A 16,139-nucleotide genomic window follows, 5' to 3' on the forward strand; every position below is an offset into this window, starting at 1 on the left:
CCAAATATATTTTTACTCCCCAAGAACATAAATAAGTGACTTGTCCAATCTTTCTTTAACTGAGTGTTTGGTTTTCCGAGGAACACTGAAGGCCACACTGATTAGCACCGGATGCACCTGAGTTGACGAGCGGTCTGAGACTAATGGCAGGAGTGGAAGGGAAAACGAGTTTATAAAGCATTGTTAGACCTCTGCAGGCTCCCTCAAATGAAAAACGGTTGACAGCCTGCATGTTTTCAGGTGTAATGTATACACCTGTCAGTTTCAGGTGAGTTTCAAGTCATTTTGTCCTAATGGTGTGGGAAAACATAATCTTGCTAGCTAAGTTAGCGAACTAGCTAATTAGCGTATTTTAAGTTAGCTCTCGTTGTTTCCGACGCCATCTTTTTACAGCGTCCACTATGATGGTCTCCATGCTAATCCATGATTTAAATTAAAAATTGAAAACTAACTTTAATTTGCCAATTAATTAATATGTGACTATTTTTTCGATTAATTGTTTATAAAATGCTGGGAAACAGTCCAACAGTCAAATATATTCACATATTCGTTATAATGCTACAAGTCATATAAAAGCTGCAAGTCTGATGCAGTTTCTTTATTTGATTGATGAACAATATTTCAAAATTGTTCCACATAAAATATTTTTTCACTCAAGAATTTAATACTGAAAAAACAAGTGTCTCTACCAAGTCAGCTGTAAAGACGCTTGTTTTTAAGCCCACTATTTATATATGTGAATATAATTTAACATTGTTTTATGATAAGAAATAAAGCACAATCCATTGTGTTTCACACAGAGGCTGTTGTATAGTATATTGTACATAAAAGCATTTATACTGAGGGACGATTACTATCTACTGATATCAGAGAAACTCTGGGGATATTTTAATTTGATTTAATCACCTTTACATTTATTTTCTTATCATTGAAAAATGTAATATCAAATTGCATAACCTATCTTGTGAATGTGCATTACAATACAAGTTATTTTAATATTGGTTGGGTGAAGGACACACTTAATTTATGTGACCGTGCTCTTCCTGAAGCAGCTGCACCTACCATCTTATTTAAGATATAAACTGAAGACATCGGTGAATCAGTTGACCTCAGATGGTGGACCAAGTTCTTAGGGGTTAAACATTGTTTTTATAAATCAATCGAAAAAAGTAACCAATAATTTCGAGCAGTCCAATACTAATATAATCGAAATTGAATCCATTGCTTTGTTTGCTTTACAAAAAACATGCTATGTAGAAGTTATTTCAGTCTTTTTAGCGACTGAGAGTCTTGTAAACTGCATTTTAAAACCATGCAGTAATATCTCATTAAGTTATTATTATTATTATTATTGTTATATTTCTCATTCATCTTCCCCTTTGTGCATGTGGCAGGTTTTCAGCTTGACATGGATGAAAATACAGAAGGGCAGAACAGGCATGCCAGCCAAAAGAGATCTCCACCTGCTTCTAGTTCCCCTCTGTCGTCCCCCAGCTGCAGCTCAACCCAAATATGGCTGCCAGTCAAGTCACCCCTACATCCTCCCTGGAGAAATGATTGCCAGATCCAACAGGAACAGGATTCACAAGACCATCACATTGGGATGCAGTCGAGTCCTCCATCCGATTACTCTGAGGAACTCTTCTGTACCAACCAGACTTCGAACACTTTGGTCCCTTTGGCTGATGCCCTCATGCTCGTGACAACCTCGGGGCCGCAGAGAGATGTGGTGAAACAAGGTTACCTGGGGAAGCTGGAGCGGAACCAAAGAAGATATTTTGTCCTGAGAGCAGGAAGTCATACCGGGCCAAGCCGTCTTGAGTGGTACAAGAACCAGGAGAAGTTCACAGCAATGGAGAAGTCTGCTGGTAAAGCTCGGCTGTTTGCCTCAAGCAAGCAAGGGTTGGTTAAAGTAACTTCAACCAATTAAAGGTTTTTAATTGGCCTCACATTACCTCATGCAATCAGCCAAATGTTGCTAAATTATGTTGTCAGTTTGATATGCTGCATTGTTTCTTTAATAAACTCTGAGTAATTTGTTTGAGATCCTGAATATGTCCACTGTTTTGCCTAATTGATGGGAAAACAGTAGTTTTATTCCTGAATTTTTCACTTCATGAATTTGAGGGACAGTTTGCAGAATATCCCATAAAGTAATGGTAGAATATTTTGGGAAATATGCATATTTACTTTTTAACCAAGAATTAAAGGAGAAGGTAGATAAACAATCTAAGTGGGAAATGGTTATCTTAGCTTTTGTCATGACTATAAACAGGGTGAGCAGTGAGTCTGGCTCTGTCAAAAAGTGAAAAATCCACCTACTAACAGGAAGTCAAACATTGAAATTCCAGTATGTGTATAAAAACTGAATGAGAAAATTGCAGTTTTACAGGGATTGTTGATTTTGGATCAGAGGCAGTGAGTGCCTTCCTTCGCTCCTTCCTGGAGGACAGATCAACCTTCTCATCTCACTCTCTGCAAAAATTCAAACAAGCTTATTTCTCAAAATGTCAAACTATTTCTTTATGAAAGAAGTTATGATCTCTAAATTAGTATTTACCCATGGCCCTTACCTCCAAATTGATCAGTCCAACATGGTAGTTTTTAATGGGTAAATACAACTTAAGACCAAACTCCTGCTGTCTTTTGGGGCTGGAAAAACGGTGTAAGGTGACCAAAGAAACACAATCTAAAATTAAATTCAATTAATTCCTCCCCAGGGCGATTTACCTGAGGTCCTGTCTTGGTGTGAGCCGGATTGGCAGTTCCAGGAAAGGTGGCCACACAGTGGCGTTGTATGCCAAGGATCAGACCATGGTGCTTGTGTTGGAGGACCAGCGGGAACAAGAGGAGTGGTATCTGGCCATGAAGAAACTGATGGAGGAAGAGTTGATGGATGAAGAGCAAGGAGAAGGGTTAGATGAAGAGGATGATGGGTATTGCACTCTGCCTCCTGCTGCTTTCTTAAAAGAGGTGAGAAGAGATACACATGCAGTAGTTTTAAGACTAAGAACTATCTTGAAGATGATTTTTAAAATTGTGGTCCTGCAACAGTGGGCATTTAATATAATTCAGTGATTCTCTCATTGTCTGATTGGAAATCATCCAGAAAGATCTCAACATTTCAAGTAATGATTTTTGGTGACGCTTGATACACAGTATAGAGAATGTAGCCTTGACAACTGAGTTAGCAACGAAATTAAATCCTGTAATAGAGAGTAATATGATCTGGTGTTAATACTCTTATGTTCGATAAAGAACCAACATTATATTTCTTGGTTTCTTAAAATGACACATCCATTTTAAAAATTACAGAAACATCCAAAAGGAAATCCAAGGTATTGACTGTCAACAGTTAAACTTTTGCCAGCGTTGTAATGAAGAATTCACTGTTACGTGTTTGAAGTCAGGTGACTGTAGATTGAGCTGTACACTTATCCACAAGTGTACAGCTTAATATTTTACCTCAACCTACACTTCCAGGCAGTGTTTACTAAACTAATACCTCCCTTGTGACATGCTGGACATTAAAATAATTAGTTTTCAACTTAAAAAAATACCTTTTTAATGTATTACCAGCTCTTCATTTGATATAAATATCCCTGCCGATCTTCGCCCCTGCTCCCTTCACCTTCATCTAAGGTTTGGCCTGTCACAGTGAAGCCCAGTGGTCTGGGCTGTTCTAAGTCCCTAGCAGGGGAGAACCGGCTCTGTCTCACAGCTACATCATTCATCTTGGTCAGAGTGGGCGCGTGCAGTGACTTTTCGTCGGTTACAATACCGTTGCTGAGTGTTCGGCGCTTTGGCCACTTGGATGGCTCATTCTTTTTGGAGCTTGGCAGGTCGGCACCATACGGTCCTGGAGAAATCTGGATGGAAGCAAGAGAACAAGGTGATTAAGAATAAAAGTTGTATTGATTTTACTCATTACTGCCTTACCATAGGACTGTGACCCCTTCTCTTTATATCTGGTCTCCAGGAAACCCAGCAGTAGCCCAGCACATTCATGAGGTGGTTCGTGAGACCATAAGGGCACTACGAGCTCTTCCTGACTTCTGTTGGTCACCAACCTCCAAACACAACTCACGTCAAACCCTTCTGGCCTCAAAGCGCTACACACCCAAATACAGAGACAAGCCGGTGAATGTGAGACCACTTGGTTCTCGCCTGGTTCTGCCCCCCAGGAACCCTGAAATCCAGACAAGTCCAACACAGTGTTACCTAGAGCCCTGCAAGCCAGACAAAAGAGAGCCTGAATCTTCCCTGAGCTGCACCTCACACATGAGCCCTTTCATATCCCACCAGAGCTCCATAGCTGAGTCTGGCAGCTACATGGAAATGAAGATGTACCATCATCTCCCAGTGAACAAAACGAGGGAAAAAGATTGCAAACGATCTGCCATGGTGACCAGGGACCACTGCAGTGTTGCAGCCTGTGGGTTGGAGGGCTGGGAGCCAGGTGATGAGGAAGAAGGCCCAGGGTATATGATGATGTCCCCACAGCTAAACCACAGTTCGTCTGTGCAGCCTCGGGTTGATTATGTGACCATGGCGAGCCCATATAAACATGACTGTCCAGCTTACTTGTCCGTCTCTTCTTCCCTTCAGATATCATTCAACAGGTAAGTTTAACTGAAATAGGCGCCTTCTGTTGAGTACACATGTTAAATACAGGAAAACAAAATTTGGAGAGCAAATACATCAAAAGTAAGACCGAAAGGCATTTTGTTTTGGATACACTACAAATATTAACCTGAGAATGTATATGTAGTTTTCTTTTAGAGCTAAACTTGGAAATTACAACTTTCTGCCCTTTCATAGTTCCACCTCTGACAACGACTCGCTTCTGCAACCATCATATCATCAGATCAATGAGCACCGCCAACCACACTGGCTGGTGACCTCAGTCCAACAATCAGAAACAGAAGCTGACCAATCACAGAAGATCATCAGCTGCTCCACCCGACCACAGGATGTTGCAGGGCAGGAGCAGAAATCAGCCAAACAGAGAGAACTCCCAGCACCAACCAGGACCACTTCATCTCCTGTGATTAGTGTCGATGGGTCTGTCATGATGACTTCTTTCACAAGTGGAACAGGTTATACCAGGCCAGTCCAGCCAAGTCCAAACTCAAGTACGGGCCGGTCTTGGCGACTCCAAGCTGCCTCAGACCAATCTGTCAGAAGATGCCGGTTGTCATTGTGTCTGCCTTCATGCCTGCAGCCAGAGGATGGCACTTGAGTGTTTGAAATTATTCAGTGTTGTGATGTTGTCATTACTGTACACAAGAAGTTGAACTTTAAGGTGATGGAGACACAATTTAATGAAATATTTCAGTCTTTCTGTTGCTATAACTTATTGCACTTAATCACACTTGTGACAGAAACGAGTATTGCATTGAATACAACAGTTTGCTGAAGAAAAATAAAGTCCTTGTTGACAATGTTTTCTGTTTGTGTGGATATACTGCTCCACTGTTATATGAAATAATAGAATAAAGTCACATGAACGCACATTTTTCTTCAGCCCCTCATTGGTGACGTTCACACAAGTTTATAACGCTCAATTTAAGACTTAAAGAAGGGGCCTACTTTAATTACGATAGATGGAGTGGACAAAACCATAGTGGAACAATATTTATTTCTGAAGTCAGTGATCAGAACAGGCTGATTCGAAACAACGACATCCAATGACAATCAGCGCCTTTGCTGCTGTTTTGAAGGCAAGATTGACCAGATTGAACTAAAGTGAGAAAGGAAGACACTAAGTCTGGTCATTTTACTTCACAAAGGCCTTGAACTGTGTTTCTGAGATCTAATGAGACCTGGTGAATTTAGAGTGGTAAGACCATAAACCTCAAGAGCAGGGACGAAAATAGGAAGAATGCAGTTGGTGGGATTTGGACCACCTTAAATCTTATTAAATAGTGACTTTTCCCAGAATGTAAATGCAGTCTAAAGCACTGAAAAGTAGAATTTAATTCCTAATATCATCTCACAGTATGTTACACAGAAATAGGCAGATACTTTGGAAAAAATGACAACTTTATTACAGATTACATTTAATTGCAAAAATCATCCACAATGATGCAGAGAAAAACTTAACAAAAAATGCAATGTTGATGTGTGTTGGCGTATGTATGATGGTTGGTGTGTGTGTGTGTTTATGTGTGTGAACGTTCAGAAGGGCCTCATGCGTGTGCCAAGGGGTGGGGCTCTGTTGGGTGGTGTGATAGCTATGTCCAGATAGTCTCCAATCTGGAAGCGCTGAGACTGCAGCGTCATGGAGTCATCTGTGCCCTTCCTGCCGGATACAGTACTGCCGATTTCTTTCAACCTGAATGAGGGACAAGCATATGTTTCAATGCATAGTACTCAAAATTCAGACCAGTTAGCAAGAGGCCTGCTGCATGAATCCAACCAGTGCTGTTGTGAGGCGTTACCAACCTGTACACTTTCCCTCTGGGGTCGGGGAAGACGATAGAAAAGCTGAAGTGAGTCCCCTTTTTCCTGGCCTCTGGATACACTTCCTTAACCAGGCTAGTTAGCTCCTTCAGAGTAGCATCCATCCTAAAACACACGCACACACACACACGCAATCAGAGACCTGCTCCAGTGCCAAATTCGAGATGCAAATAAAATAGTACCTGAATAAGGTGCTTTTGTTGCCTCATAAATTCAACATAAAACACTGGCAAAGAAACAGAGTGAAAAGTTCTCAGTCTCACCATGTATATATCTGCAGTTCACTGGAGGGAACGTTGCCACGAGCAAATTCATCTGCTCTGTGGTGTCTGCCGCTATTGGTGGTGAATACTCGCAGCAGAAGGGGGCAGGTCTGTAGCAAAAACAAGCATCACAAGAGTATAAAGAAAAGTATGCAGAATGACTGGTCATAATCAGCATGGACTGCTGGACATGAACCATGACACACAGACTTAGAAACTAATACAACACAGGGATCAGTTTTATGTGAAAGTTGGCCCTGGAGGATATGGTATACTGATGTGTCTACCTCAAAGGTGCACTGCCCTTCAGTGGTCACAACGGGTAACTACAACTGGATACTGTTAGTTCCGATATACAGCTGATATTAACCCGACTATCTTTATCCTCAGAGGCGTTGAAACAGATTAATAGTCATGATAATACAAGTTAAACAATATATAACGTTAAAGCATCTATATATAACTCTCATTCATTTATAAAACGTAATTAAGTCGTATTGTTAATGCTTTGTCCATCCCAAATGACTGTTAGTGAAAATACTATTAGAAACCTGTGGAAAGTGTCATCTAAAATCCCACCACAATGTCTCCGATGTATAACTGTAGTTTTAGTCGCAAAAATACAAACACAAAAAGTAGGACCTATCGGGACAACCAGGCTGCCTGGGGAAAGTTGCACAAGTTGCGAAACTGGGTGATTGCTCCGGTTTGGATGCATGCCGCACGTATCCGTACATAACAGTTTTGTAAACGACCTAAGGTTTTGCTAGCTTTGTGTTCCTACCCTCAAGCATGGAAACTTTTTAAATGTATGTCTTTAGTACCTTTTATTGATGTTTATCCCAGTTCACGGGGTGAAAGTTAACTCAAACATTGCTTTCAAAGTCTGAAGTTAGGCAATAAAGCTAATCTACTGGGGATGAATATATATTTCTGATTAGTTAGCACACTAGCACGGTGCAGTGGCTATGTAATTTCAGTTTACTCGCTTTATAACGCAGAGAATCACGCGTCTTAAAAACAAAACAGTAATGCCGATCATAAAACGTCCGACCTTCGTTAGAGTGTTTTGCAGTTTATCCAGAACATAAATCAACCAGTCTCCAAACTGTTAGCATTTAGGGCTAGCAGAACCAAGTTAGCTTACGCTCGAGCTCATTGGGTAAACATGCTAAACCAGGCTCTGAAATAAAATCCCGCTCTCTACCTTTTCTCGGTCAATGGGCTTCTCTGGTTCCTTCTTGATTTCTTCCTGTGTGATCCGCGATTCAAGGGCCATTGTTATTTCTCACCGATATATTAATACAGTTCGGTCGTCAGTTCTCCCACCTCGCTTGGGTATTTTATCGTAGCTGCAGCAACGAATGTGACCAAGGGTGTTTCCGTTTCCGGTGTCATTTCGAGTTCCCAGCTTTTAGCAGCCAGTCACATGTATATCGCCCCCTACTGTTTAGGAGTGAGCACGCGTCTTTGCGCGTCGCACAGGGTTGTAATAACTTCAAATTATTATCAATTGATTCATATCTTTTTGCATGGGACAAACATTCTCTCACACTGATCAATATAACCCACCTAAGTATAAGAGAATTAGGATTAACAAAAATTTAAAATTTCCCTGACTCAATGTTTTGTTTTTATTTCCTCCTTTATAAAACACTATGATCTGCAAAAACACTGATGACACATTGATGCGAGAGCTATCTTCCTTTTCTGACTTTATTCCAAGTAAAAAATCTCAGATATGAAAATCAATCGGCAATAATTAACAACTAAAACTGAACTTAACTGCATCAATAATGAGTGGGTCAGTGGGTTGCAGTGATGCAGAGAGACACCTTTTGTTTAACACTGAGGTGAAAAAAATCCACATGTTCTATGATTAACAACATGCAAGGCATGTGGATGTACAAGAGCTGCCTGTTGAATTATGTTATTGCTCCTGGACTTTTTTGCACAAGGGTGAAAACTCATGTCTTGACATGTCTCAGCTGCTAATATTCACGACTTGCATATGAAGTGTACAGCTCTTCCTGTGAATATTTAGGCAAGAGAGTTATGTGTGATTGCATAAGAAAGCTACTGAAGATGAACATGTTTTGCCTTAAATTCTGATTTTACTGCATAATTTACTGATGGATCAGACTTGCACTGTGCATTTTAATCTCTTCGTTTTTCATACCATATCAATTTTGATCTGCCTCATCACATCTCTGAGAAGTGTAGTTCAGAAACATCACCAGAATGGAACATGACTGTAAAGTACCAGAGAAATCTGAATCTCGCAATCTTTCAAAATCGGCACTGCACTCCAGGAATCATCAGGGTATCTCGCAGTGCTTGTACAAACCTTCATACAGTAAAGTGGCTGATCCAGGACCAGTCAGCCAAGTCCACCTACAGAACTGAGACCTGCTATTCAGTCACATGCTGCTCTCCCCCTCACTCATTACAGTGTGTGTTTTCTGGGTAACATATATGTGACTGTTGTACAGTGTGTGTTTGTACAGTGTGTGGTTGTGTGTGTACCCGGACACTGGCCCTCTCTGTTCTCCTGCTGGCTGGCTGATCAGGAGCTACTCTAACAATCAGCTCTATTTCAGCTCTCTCTCTCTTTCTCCCTACTCATTCACTTTGTGTTACCCCCCACCCCACCAGCAGCAGCACCACCACCACCTCGCATCAGAATGGATGACTCGAAACAATCCGCCAGCCCTTCTCCCTCTGTTTTTTTGTTTTTTTTTCAAGCTGGGTCCTGACTGACAGATCAAACAGTGGGTCTTTGAGTCCAGTCCTGACACTGATATCCATTCATTGATATGCATCAGGAATAAGTTGCTCCCCTAATGACTCCATTAGAATCACGAACGCCCTCTCAGTCTCAACACAGGACACTTTGCTGCCCTTTGAAATCATTGCTGCTCATTTTGCAGGCTCATGCTATATGCAGTGATGCAGAAGAGAGTCAGTGTCTGCAATCCACCACCAACAACATCACTATTTATCAAAATAGTGACTCATGATCAAATGAGAATTATTAAACAATATTCTAGATAATTTTCATTAACGACTGCTGTCTACAAATCTTTACATCCCAATTCACATATCTACCCTGACAATGCAGCTCAAGCAGAATACACACATTTCAGTTTTTTGAGCATCCGCAGTGTAAACTGAGGAAGTTGGTTTTGCTCCCACACTTCAACAAACATCAGTCACAGTCATTAGCAGCACACAGAGCTGCACTGTCCTGCAGGCTGACTGCTGCCAAGTGATGGTTTGGGTCTGAAAAGCCACTTTGACTCTCTACCTGCATCCTGTTACCATCATAGAGAGATCTCACACACGCCCACACACACACAAAGACATTTGGGGACATGACGTAGATTTACATTAATTTCCTGGAGACTTACTGTAATCTCAACTGTTCCCCAAACCTAAGCTTAACCCACGTCTTCACCCTAAAATGTAATGATTTACGGGACTTTCTTTTTGTCTCCACCAGGAAGGCAAGTCCCCACAATGTGACTGTGTAAACAGATCCATGTCTCCACAATGTGAGTAATACAAGTCTACACACACACGCACACACACAGACACACAACTTTTCACCACAATACAACTTTGTGCTTTCAGCCCTCTGGCTTCCATCCTGCATGGGCAGCCTGTAAGAACAACAGGTGATGACCCTTTAATATCCACCTGTTAAAGCTGATTTGTGTAGCATTTGTAAACATGCTCCCTCAAGTTACAAGTAACATTCCACTGATCTTACACATGAAGTTCAGTTTACTTGTTAAGAAGAGTACGACTCAGCCTGTGACAGCACGATGTCCTCTGTGGCTCTGCAGGAGCTTTCCAAAGTAAAATAATAATAATAATGATAATAACGCAGATGATTTTATCGGGGTTATCTTGGCTTGAGTTTGAGACTTAAAGTTTGTAACCGAAACCATTAACAAGACTACATCACAGTTCATGTCCATGAAGGACTGTATGCACTACAAGCACCGATGCTGCAGACACTAAAGAAGCAAACTGGATGCTTGTTTTGAGGAGAGGGTGCGCAAGTAGATCCATCTCTACACACATCTATCTAATTCCAGCCAAAAAACGACATTGGAGTTCTTCCTCTTGCAGCTGTGGGGTCGCCATCTTATTTTTAGTATGCTTGTGTGGAATGCGTCTGCATACACAAATGCCGAGTTGTAGTATGTGTAGAAGTGCTATAAAAGTGTACAGACGCAGGCTCTGTGTCTCCTCTGTCGGAGGTCAGAATTGTCGTTACGTCGTATTTTTTCTCGTAGAAGGTCTGAAATTTTGGATTCACCAGTTGTCTGGAACAGATGTGGTTTGAGCTGATGCTAACTTTAGCATTCTAGCTGATGCTAACAGAAACAATGATGATGTTCAGCAGGTATAATGTTTACCATTATCACCATCTTAGTTAGTGTGTTAACATCCTGACACGAAACACACAGCACAGCTGAGCCTGATGGGATGTCAGTAGTTTTAGATATTTTTTCATGAACAAATTAAAACATTGACCTAATGATGGCACTAGATGAAGGATTAATGGATCACAAAACAGTTCATCCAGAGGGGGGCATGAATTTCTCACCAAATTTCATGGCAATCCCTCCAACAGCTGTTGAGACATTTCACTAAGAAATCACAAATATGAATGCTGTGGTGCTCGAGGAGAAGTCAGGATCACCAAAGTCATTGGGATACATCGCCTCGGGACCGTGAATGTCTCCACAAATTTCAAATCAATACATCCAATAGTAGCTGAGATATATTGTAGTGTGCCGGCTGACGGGAAAACTGACGCCATCCCTTGAGCCACACAGCAAATGTGGCTGAAATCTGGAGGTGTGCAGTTTGAAAGGGCAGGTGGGGAAGGTCTAATAACAGACGTGCAGTATGGAAGTAGGGTTGAGCAGTTTTGGAGCAAAGCTTGAGCCGTATCTGCTGCTTTGATTTTGACAATTATGTTTTTATGATTTTCCACCGGCCTTTCACTGCTTTGATCGGTCATGAAACTCTCATAAAAATAATCCCATTGCTATTTTGTACATCTTCACAGAGTGACAGAAATGTGTAGTGTGTAGAAATAGTGGTTAAATGAAAATCCCTTAACTGTTTTTCTTTTGGCTACATTTCTACGTAAATATTGTCTCAGTGTACTTTTGTAAATTTGTGTGGCTTTATTTTGAAAGTCGTCACAGGAAGTCATCTCATGTTGTTCTCTAAATTGACACGCATCTTTTATTTCATGCGAAGGAAGCACAGGCTGCAGGTTTGTGTTTTCTTCACTGTTGGGAAGATCCAGCTTGCATCCAGTTCTATTTCATTTTAATTATGCCGCCACGGATGTGACAGTGAGCTGTCGCTGCTCGTCTTCATGCAGGAACGTGGCATGTGGAATATTTTCCTGCAAACAACCTGAATCTCCAGACACAAGGTGAGAGAAGTACTTTTTCTTTTTGATGTGAAAAAGTAGTATTGTCTAAACTTAACTTAAATCACTTTTGGAAAATAAATTTTAGAAGAAAAAAATCATTTATATTTTTGGACTTTTTCGAAAGCATTTTCCAACTACAAATTGCTCAGAATGAATACACATATATCATGCATATCATAGATGAGTCATTTGAATAACCAGTGAACCAATCAGTCAGTCAATCAATCACTGACTGTGAATGGTGAGGCTCAGTGAGGACTGTAGTAGTGTGGGTTTATACAGTGTGTTCAGTGTGTTTTTAGTTGAGTGGGTTTAGTTCAGTACAGTCCACAGTGGGTAGAGAGGTTCATCAGTTCACATGAATGTTGGCGCTGGGCCGTCTCTCCTCCTCCTCTCACTTTCATTCCTTTTCATCCTCTTCTTCTTTCAAACTTCTCTTTTGTTCCATCGCCTGTCTCTGCTTTCATCCTGTGCCACTGCCTTCCTTCTGAGTTTCCATCTGTGCCGCTGTCAGATGTGTGGTTCAAAGGAACCAGCCGAGCCTGGTACAAAAAAATACCGTTTCTACTGCTGACTGCTGTCATATTATTGCATCCTCATCCTCATGTATCTGACTGTGTCCCCAGGATGTCTTGGCCTGCTCTGTATGCTCAGTTAGTCGGAGCAAACCGTCACTCCACCAGCTTGGGTAAAGTGTGGCTCTCTGTGCTGTTCATTTTCCGGGTCATGGTGCTGGTTGTTGCTGCTGAGAGCGTCTGGGGGGACGAGCAATCTGACTTCACCTGTAACACACTGCAGGTAAGGCGCCCAGTCTGAGATTTCACTACATAATAACAAATATTCATTTTTATGTCTTGTATGTGGAATCAAGGAGTCATTTACCTGTGCATGAATACAACATCTCAAAAGCAATATGTGCACAGTTCTTCCAGCTAATTGATGCATTAAAGCAAGGTTATGTAACTGTTGAAAGATGAAATGACACAATCTCCACCTTACCAACCAAAAGATTAATTCATAAGCAATAAACTCAGCCTTGTACAGTTTAATGCAATCATGGGTTTTGCTCCTATAATCTTATTTGGTCTGGTATGACCAGTATCTAATGGTGGCTAAACACACTTGCTAGATATTGCTGTGTAACATTACTGTATCCTGTATCCTCAAGCAAAACCCTAGTGGCTCCACACATAATACATCCATGTTCCAGAGGCACTGCTCTGTAGCTGACCTTTGACCTCACAGGAACAGATATACGACGCAGTTAAACTCTCATATTTTCAGTGGTGTGACGTTCTCTGCGTCTGTGTGTTTTTCAGCCCGGCTGTGAAAACGTCTGCTATGATCAGTTCTTCCCCGTGTCCCACATCCGTCTCTGGTGTCTTCAGCTCGTCTTTGTCTCCACACCAACGCTCCTGGTTGCAATGTATGTGGCCTATCGGAACCATAGAGATAAGAGGAGGCTCCTACAGGTGTGTGTGCTGTTTGATTTGTCTGCTGTCCTGGTGGGATAGAAACACACTGTTTCATTTAATGTTATGTCATGTGATGGCATGCCATCAGATGTCTTGTCTTATCTTGTCATGTCTTGCTTTATGAATTCATACTTCATGTCTTTTCTGGTCATGTGATGTCTTGTCATGTCATCCCTTCTGTTGTATTACATTCTCAAGCCGTGTCGCAACCTGATTTGACATTGTGTTTTGTCTTGTCTGGTTTTGTTTTATTTTGTCATGTCATGTGTTCCTGTGCAACAGGCGTCTGGTAGAGCTGGTTTCCTCAGCAGCAAAGGCCAGGATGAAGAATTGGAGACTCTGAGGAAACGGAGGCTCCCAATAGCTGGCGCCCTCTGGTGGACATACGCCTGCAGCCTGGTGTTCAGGCTGCTGTTTGAAGGAGGCTTCATGTAAGATCTGTGATTCTACCATATTGCTGGTTTGATATAATTATCCCATGTTGCCTATTTCCATACAGTATTTGTCCTTGTGTCTTCAGGTATGCCCTGTATGTGGTATACGATGGTTTCCAGATGCCACGGCTGGTGCAGTGTGACCAGTGGCCGTGTCCTAATCTGGTGGACTGTTTCATCTCTCGCCCCACCGAGAAAACCATCTTCACTGTTTTCATGGCCACTGCCTCTTCTATCTGCATGGTCCTTAACATGGCTGAACTTGCATATCTCATTGCCAAGGCTGTCACTAGGTAGAGGTATTAATGAGTCAGACAGTCAGGTGATTAATCAACTGATTAAATTATTAATCATTCCATCAAGTCATTTTTAGTGATTTTCAAATGATCAGTTGTGTATTACATGTGTTTGAGTTTCAATCAGCTCACACAATATAAACATTTAAAGGCCTGTCAAAATTTCATGTCCTTCATCTTTCATCTGAGTTATCAAAATGCAGACGGTCCATAAATCCACATGTACCTTCTTTTTCAGGAGTCTGTGTGGTCAGAAGGAGAGAAAATCATGCAGCAAATCCAGCAGAGACAGGATGCAGAACAAGACAAACCACAAATTACTAGTCTCAACCTGAGGAAACAGCAACATGGTGGATGATACACAAAGAAGAAAGACTTTCCAAAGACTTGAAACACTTTAAAAGCTGCATAATTACAAGTGGTGAACACGTGAATGACCCAAAACATGTGTAAAGGCAACATTTTCTATGATACCTGAGGTGTTAAAATGTAACATTCAGTGGGTGGAGAGGATGGAGTCAGTGTCAGCAACTCAAAACTGTATTTTTACATGATATCGTTTGAGGCTTTATGACAGGACTTAGTTTTTGATGATAACTTTTATATGTTCTAATGTAAAGGCAAACAACGTGAGGAAACAAAGACTCAGTAGCAGCTCCACACATACACTTTCTGTTTCTATGGAATCATTATGAAACAGTTCGTTGAATGTAAATGCACTCACTCATTTCTCACTTCATGTCCACAAATAAAGTTTCATCTTGTCCTAATTTTGTGTTTGTTTCATAATTTCAGTTAATAATTAATTCATTCACAGCAGATTTGATCTACTGTATTTACCTCTACTGACCTCTGCTGGTGAGCAGCAACCACTGCAACAACTTCGATAGGTGTGTGGACCCCCTCCCCTCCTCTGACGGACAGTCACTGACACAAAACAGTTACAACAGAAATGTCTGGTGAAGAGGTGATGTCACCCTGTAACAAGCAAACATGGTGAAGTAGTTGTGGTACAAAACAGTCTCTTTTCAAATTATAGTTATGTGGAGCTATACAGAAACACAACTCTTTAAGGTTTTAAAAAAGCCTGGTAGCCTATTATTCAGAAATTAAATCATGCAACACTTGCATTTTATTGCCATCTGTAATTTTCTGTATTTCCTGATTTTGCGAATTTCCGGTAAAACTTTGCATCAGACTTCTGCTAAATAGTTATTTCTACGACTCCTTTCATATGCAAATGAAGAGCAACTACTAAATGTCAAGTCTGCCACAAGTCTACAACTATAGCAGTAAAAATAATAACCATAAATGTGAAATAAAAAAAACAGGCCTTCTCATTGAAAACCATTTTATTTTTCTTCGAATAACATTTTTAATTAGTTTTAAACGTGGCTTGTCATCGATGTGATGGCGTCGCGTCTGCCTCCTGCCCTATCTACACATTCTCACACACGCGCGCGCGTGCGAGCACGTTGCCCCCCGCCCCATCACCCCCCTCGTGCGCCCCATGCACGCGGACACCAATGTGTGACAGTGGCGGTTGGCCTTGGCCACGCGGGACGCAGCCGCTGCGCTTCGCCTTCGCGGGACAGGTTCCACACGCGCCCTTTTTTAGACTAGACTAGCCTCGCGTCTTTTTTACTCTCTCTCTCTCCCTCTCTCTCTCTCTCTCTCCCTCTCTCTGTAGTTCTCTCTCTGCGTCTCTCTCCCTCCCCCCTCCTCTCCCACTAATCTCACCT

At 41.5% G+C, this 16,139-nt stretch overlaps 2 protein-coding genes across 2 annotated transcripts; one reads left to right on the forward strand and one right to left on the reverse strand.

Moving 5' to 3' along the window:
* Positions 1 to 6,027: 6,027 nt before the first annotated feature.
* sap18 (Sin3A-associated protein) lies at positions 6,028 to 8,088 on the reverse strand. Its single transcript, XM_041966387.1, has 4 exons — positions 7,936 to 8,088; positions 6,729 to 6,838; positions 6,448 to 6,570; positions 6,028 to 6,337 (listed from the first exon to the last, which is right to left on the reverse strand). The coding sequence occupies exons 1-4, from the start codon at positions 8,005 to 8,007 to the stop codon at positions 6,181 to 6,183; spliced, it is 462 nt and encodes a 153-aa protein (XP_041822321.1). The 5' UTR covers positions 8,008 to 8,088; the 3' UTR covers positions 6,028 to 6,180.
* A 4,017-nt stretch (positions 8,089 to 12,105) lies between these two features.
* On the forward strand, positions 12,106 to 14,398 carry LOC121627345 (gap junction beta-6 protein-like). Its single transcript, XM_041966201.1, has 5 exons — positions 12,106 to 12,192; positions 12,819 to 12,990; positions 13,512 to 13,666; positions 13,976 to 14,098; positions 14,188 to 14,398. Exons 2-5 carry the CDS (start codon positions 12,820 to 12,822, stop codon positions 14,396 to 14,398), a joined length of 660 nt encoding a protein of 219 aa, XP_041822135.1. The 5' UTR covers positions 12,106 to 12,192; position 12,819.
* The last annotated feature ends 1,741 nt before the right edge of the window (positions 14,399 to 16,139 follow it).

The sequence above is a fragment of the Chelmon rostratus genome, chromosome 24 (assembly GCF_017976325.1).
Source record: "Chelmon rostratus isolate fCheRos1 chromosome 24, fCheRos1.pri, whole genome shotgun sequence".
Classification (NCBI taxonomy): Eukaryota; Metazoa; Chordata; class Actinopteri; order Chaetodontiformes; family Chaetodontidae; genus Chelmon; species Chelmon rostratus.

Excerpts from the sequence above, each read along its gene's own strand:
- LOC121627345 (XM_041966201.1), top strand. The coding sequence starts at position 12,820 with ATGTCTTGGCCTGCTCTGTATGCTCAGTTAGTCGGAGCAAACCGTCAC. Across the intron at positions 13,667-13,975 it reads AAGAGGAGGCTCCTACAGGT|CAGCAAAGGCCAGGATGAAG; the intron begins GTGTGTGCTGTT and ends TGGTTTCCTCAG. Across the intron at positions 14,099-14,187 it reads CTGTTTGAAGGAGGCTTCAT|GTATGCCCTGTATGTGGTAT; the intron begins GTAAGATCTGTG and ends TTGTGTCTTCAG.
- sap18 (XM_041966387.1), bottom strand. The coding sequence starts at position 8,007 with ATGGCCCTTGAATCGCGGATCACACAGGAAGAAATCAAGAAGGAACCA. Across the intron at positions 6,571-6,728 it reads GAACTGCAGATATATACATG|GATGGATGCTACTCTGAAGG; the intron begins GTGAGACTGAGA and ends CGTGTGTTTTAG. Across the intron at positions 6,338-6,447 it reads CCCAGAGGGAAAGTGTACAG|GTTGAAAGAAATCGGCAGTA; the intron begins GTTGGTAACGCC and ends TCCCTCATTCAG.